At 40.5% G+C, this 6000-nt stretch overlaps 1 protein-coding gene across 1 annotated transcript in view; it reads left to right on the plus strand.

Annotated features, from left to right (window-relative positions):
• The window catches only part of NEK2 (NIMA related kinase 2), an 8292-nt gene extending 3448 nt beyond the window's left edge, over positions 1–4844 (plus strand). Inside the window, exons 7-9 of the mRNA XM_027453028.3 lie at positions 951–1005; positions 1096–1166; positions 3687–4844. Coding sequence (XP_027308829.2) covers positions 951–1005; positions 1096–1166; positions 3687–3913 — 353 coding nt within the window. The 3' untranslated portion in view covers positions 3914–4844. The remainder of the gene's footprint in view (positions 1–950; positions 1006–1095; positions 1167–3686) is intronic.
• Positions 4845–6000: the final 1156 nt, after the last annotated feature.

A 6000-nucleotide genomic window follows, 5' to 3' on the forward strand; every position in this document is an offset into this window, starting at 1 on the left:
TGATATTTCCCTTTGGGAAGGGGGTGGCAATAAGATTCTGACTGAAAAGATTAAGTGCTGAGGAAGGAAAGGTAGACTATTTTCAAACCCCTCATTTTAGTGCCCTAGGCTGTCATGTCCCTGTTGTTGCTAGCAGAACTCTGTCTAAAGACTAAAACAAAAATGCTTGGACTTGATCACATAGACAGGTTTGTTCTGGGTTTCAGTTACTAGGATGTAGTTGCCAGTTCAGAAATGGAAGTCTGGTCTGTGAAGATCATTAAAAATGAGCAATAACTGCAAAGTATGCAGGAAGCCTGCATATATTGCCCTGCACTGTGCAGCGTAGGCTGCTTTTCACCCACTCTGTGTGCATTAACATTAGCTACCTTAATGTATAGCCTAAGGTGAGCATAATGTAGCCACTTCTATAGCAGCTGTACCCTCCAGGTAGCTTACCTGTCAAACAATGCAGATGGCTGTTTCATCTAGTCACTTATCTTGACTAGATAAAATACTACTTTGCATATGTGGTAGACTCTGAACACAGGTTTTTAACTATGTATGTTTAGCTTCCTGAGCCTGAATAGCAGCTGCTGCTGCAAAACATAGTGTTCAGTCGTTGCTGACTTGTTAGCTGGCGTCTAAATGATTATTCAGACCTGGTGTCATGTGTGCCATGATATAATGTGCAGAGTATAAAGCTTCTGTAGCTTCATTGTTGTAGGTGTGGCAGACTTTTTTTTCTAAAGACTAGCACTTTGGAGCTCTTGTACAGTGGTTTATTAATGTTTTGTTAAAGCTTGGGTTCACACAGCAGCTATGTTGCTTTGTTTAGAGCCATAGGGTTAGAAACATTGGTGCATCTGTCAGGCTGTTACTGCTGTCATCTTCTGCAAGAAAATCCATCATGCACAATCCCTTTAACACTTGCGTTCTAACCCTGCATACTGCCATATTTCTACTTCCAGAGAGAGAACGAGAACTCTGTGTTCGAGAGAGACTGGCAGAGGACAAACTTGCTAGGTATCTACTAACCTATCATTGGCTAGATTGTAGAGTTTCTAATTTTACAACAAAAAGCTTAAACTTATATTATTTTTTTTTTCAAAACAGAGCTGAGAACTTGATGCGGAACTACAATCTCTACAAACAGCAGAGGACATTAGCTTCTGCAGATGGCCCAGGTATGGAAGTACACAAGAAGCCAGTTGCACTGATAGATGTGGGCTGGTATGACCAGAAGGATGCCTGTGGTACCCAATGCGCTGTACCCAGTCCCACAGTAGCAATCCAAACCCCAATCATCTCTGCATGGCTGGGAAGAGACTTCTGCTTTTCTCCTTTACAGAAAGACTTGATGAACGATGTTTGCTTATGAATATGTTACCACTGTCAGCACTGATTTATTTTTTTTTCTTTTAAAACTATATTTTCTCATGAAATACCAAAGTACAGACTTGTGATCTAAGCTTTCTCAGAGCTGTACTTATTTTAACTGTCTTCTTACAGAAGTTTGATTTGGTTAATAAATTTTTATGTCCTTAATCACTGCAGCTTTAGTTCCACTTCTAAAGTCCTTAAAGTGGGGACTAATATTTGTTACAAGCCACCTAGCTGTGATCAAAGCATCATCTAAGCTCTGAAGAAATCTCAAAGTGCTATTTGCTTGCTTCAGTTTAATTCACAAGAACAAAGAACGGCTTCAAAAAGGTGCTGCCATACTTCACTACCTCTATTCCACTCATTTTTACAGAGTTACTAGCTCATGAGTATTTGACACTGGCTTTGGACTTGGTAATATTGAAGTCCTTGCTACAAAAAGAGAGGTAGTACCTACTGTTCATTGTGACTTAGATATCTTTAACAGTATAGATAACTAAATACTTTTCTGCTAGGGAGAGCAAGAGTGAGACAGACATGGGCTATTAAATGGCTGAGTCTTGTTAGTAATTCTAGAACAAAGAAATGGGAAAACACCATGTAGCAAGAGATCTTTTCATTTAGTTTTGGTCAGAAATAAAGTGAGATAAATGTATGTCACTGTCACAACTACAAATAAAACAAACTTTTTTTTGTTCCACCCCCCCCTTCTTGTGGAGTGCCTATACATGGCAGGCAAGAACACAAGTAAAATATCACTGGAAGTTAATGGTGCCTGAGCATCTCTAAAATACCTGTCTACTTTGACAATTCTGCCCCTCTGTATTTGATACATTAAAGAACACAAAATTCATTTGTCTTGGGCTTTGTGTTGCTGCCTCTAGTAGTGGATGACTGAAGCTAAACAAGCTCCAGCACATGCTTCTGTTTTCTTCTGCAACCCCTTCATACTATATTTTGATCTTCACATGTACATTAATTTTTTATGAGGAGCAAAGCCACTTTGAGTAATTAATACATCTAGATAATAGAGAAAAGTGAACCTAGAGCGGAAGAGTGACCAGCTCTTGCTATTTCTCAGCTGTAGGTCATTTGATTAGACACTTCTGTATCAATATTTGCTACTCTTCCAGTTCATTCTACAGTATTCTTGTAATACTGTTTCTAAAATACTTCCACTCCTGACACAAATGGTGTTAAGCATTCTTGAAATATGTTATCAAGATCACTTGCTACTTTTATCTTTAGTTGCTCTAATGTTACCACCTTTCTCACACAGCTACCTAATTTCTTCCTCAGTCAGTTGTGTGGTTCACTTCACAGTGAAATGGAATACCAAAAATCTGAGTTTCTGTGACCATGTCCTAGACATGCCCCTATCTCTGCAGAGATCTTTCAGCTTCCTAGGAAGGTTCTTAATGTTTAAAAAAGGTATCAATTACTAGTATGAAATTACACCGCCCTCAAACATTCACTGGCATTTTCAGTTTGATCCTTTTCACCTTTCTGTGCTTATTAAATCCTTGTTTTAGCCTAACAAATTGAGAATTAGGGTTTCACCAGAGTTATGATTAGGACAGTTGGACAGCTAATAAGGTCTTTTTCTGTATTTCTTATTCAAGATAAGTCATATGAAGTTGGCTCTTTTGAGGGACGGCTCAGCTGTTACAGTAATGTTTGATGGTTGTTTTTGTTCAGTGAGTCACCAAAAATAACAAACTGCCTCTTGATTGCGGCAGTTGTGTGGATAAGGCATAGCTATAGTGTGGAAGTTCCTGTTCTGAAGGTTGCAGAGGAAGCACCTTATTAATTACTGATGCACCTGAACACGTTCATGGAGTTGGAGCCTAGCTTGTATGCCACTGACTTAATACGCAGATAGGGTTGGAGCAATGTGGGTAGGACAGAAGGACCGCAACAGGCAGCTTGGGGTTGCCCCTGCTATGAAGGAGAGACAAGGTTTTTAAGTAGCTGAGAGCTTAATTCCACATTTCCCTTTTGACCCGGATTGTTACTGCCTATTTTTTGTCCTGCAGGAGAAACTCTGTGTTTTTCTTCTTATTTCCAGTAATATTTCCTTAGATTCTCTCCAGAAGCTGCAGTGATATATATATATATATCCTTTTACCACAATGATTTTAAAACTTTGTTTTCAAATGTTACTCAAAAATGGAAAAGAACTCTTGCTATGATCTGAAGTGTATTCAGTTAGATCGTTTAAATCCATAGGTAGGCAGTAAAATGGGTGACAGGTTTAAAGGACAAAAGTTAAGCAATAAATGCTGAGGTGCACTAATTCAGTTTTTGTTTTTTTGTTTCTGAAGACAATGAGCTTCTGTTCCCCTTGTCTACAACCAAGAAGAAAGTCCACTTTGGCGGAAGCGAAGAGAATGCCGTGCCGCCTGCTAATGTGGAAAAGCACCCCCTTCCCAAAGGGAAATGCTCTGATCTCAAAAGACGCCTGTATGCTGCAAATCTGCGTGCTCAAGCTCTGTGTGAACTGGAGAAAAACTATCAGCTAAAAAGCAGGCAAATCTTGGGCATGCGCTGAAACTGTAACATAGGTATATGGTATTTATCTTTTTAGAGTTGATTAAATGTATAGGAAGATATTTATGCCTTCTTTTGAGCTGGAACCTACTGAAAATAGAGCTTAACGGTCCTTATATGAATTCTTTTAGTCTATTACAGCTAGTTCAAAATAAGGATGTGAGAGATTATGTTACAAAAATAAGTAGTTTTGATACCAAGCTGAATTGTACTATTTAAAAACAAACAAACAAAAAAAACAACCTTTTGTTTCTCTTTGTGTACCACACATCTCTGAAAAAAGTAAATAACAAATGTAATAAAACAGATTGTTCCAGATCTGTTGTAAAAAACTTCCAGCTGAAAAAGTACAGAGATTTGCAGTTTGTGTCAAAATGATGCTGTACATAATGTAGAATATTTGATAGAAGTATTGTTATTTTGTATATGTGGGAAAGTAGTGGCTTTTTATCTGATTGTAAATATTTTTTTAACTCTCAAAAGAGCAAAAAGATTTTTGTATCTCTTCTCACTAACTAGGTGACCTCTCAAAGCAGGCTACTTTTAGTTTAATGTCTTTGACTAATGAGTGGGATTGTCAGCTTAGCGTAAGTGATGAGTTTATCGTCCTTGCTGCCTGGACAGCTGCAGGGCTTTTTGTCAGCTCCTAAAAGACTGGCTTCAGGGTATAGTATCACCAGTTTCTCTTGAAACTGAGACGTAGACTTGATCCCCTGGCTCTGCTGTCCTGGACAGGACACCGTCCAGGGTATTAGCACCTGTGTTTCGGGGAGGAGCAATTCTACTTGGAATAGCAAGTCTGTATTTTCTAGAAGCTTTCAGCCTCTCTTAGCTATCACTGTTCTTTTCTAGAGTGGGTGTTGCATAGGGTGCTTTAAGTTTCATGAATGAACTCTGCCTCAAGAATTAAAATAAATCCTTTGGAACTGCAATGTCTGTCATATGTTACATACAAAGATTTATTATCTCTAGGTAGAAGTGCTATAAAACATTCACAGAAAACAGCTGATCTTTAAAACACTTGTTTTCTTCTTGGACCATTAATCTTATGTAAAGAGGTATTCTAAATGTCTAGTATATGGAAAAGAGAATCTAATTTGAAAAAATATGTATTTTGATGTATTTGCTGTTATTAGTATCACCAAACAATATTAGTAAAAAAAAAATAAATAAAATTAGTATCACAGAATCACAGAATTTCTAGGTTGGAAGAGACCTCAAGATCATCGAGTCCAACCTCTGACCTAACGCTAACAGTCCCCACTAAACCATATCCCTAAGCTCTACATCTAAACGTCTTTTAAAGATGTCCAGGGATAGTGACTCCACCACTTCCCTGGGCAGCCCGTTCCAATGTCTAACAACCCTTTCGGTAAAGAAGTTCTTCCTAACATCCAACCTAAAACTCCCCTGGCTCAACTTAAGCCCATTCCCCCTCGTCCTGTCACCAGGCACGTGGGAGAACAGGCCAACCCCCACCTCGCTACAGCCTCCTTTAAGGTATCTGTAAAGAGCGATAAGGTCACCCCTGAGCCTTCTCTTCTCCAGGCTGAACAAGCCCAGCTCCCTCAGCCGCTCCTCATAGGACTTGTTCTCCAGGCCCCTCACCAGCTTCGTCGCCCTTCTCGGGACCCGCTCAAGCACCTCGATGTCCTTCTTGTAGCGAGGGGCTCAAAACTGAACACAGTACTCGAGGTGTGGCCTCACCAGAGCCGAGTACAGGGGGACGATCACCTCCCTAGCCCTGCTGGTCACACTGTTTCTGATACAAGCCAGGATGCTGTTGGCCTTCTTGGCCACCTGCGCGCACTGCTGGCTCATATTCAGCCGACTGTCCACCATCACTCCCAGGTCCTTCTCTGCCTGGCAGCTCTCCAATCACTCTTCTCCCAGCCTGTAGCTCTGCTTGGGGTTATTGCAGGACCCGGCACTTGGCCTTGTTGAACTTCATGCAGTTGACCTCAGCCCATCGGTGCAGCCTATCCAGATCCTCCTGCAGAGCCTTCCTACCCTCGAGCAGATCGACACACGCACCTAGCTTGGTGTCATCTGCGAACTTACTGAGGGTGCACTCAATGCCCTCGTCCA

Source organism: Anas platyrhynchos, chromosome 3, assembly GCF_047663525.1.
Source record: "Anas platyrhynchos isolate ZD024472 breed Pekin duck chromosome 3, IASCAAS_PekinDuck_T2T, whole genome shotgun sequence".
Classification (NCBI taxonomy): Eukaryota; Metazoa; Chordata; class Aves; order Anseriformes; family Anatidae; genus Anas; species Anas platyrhynchos.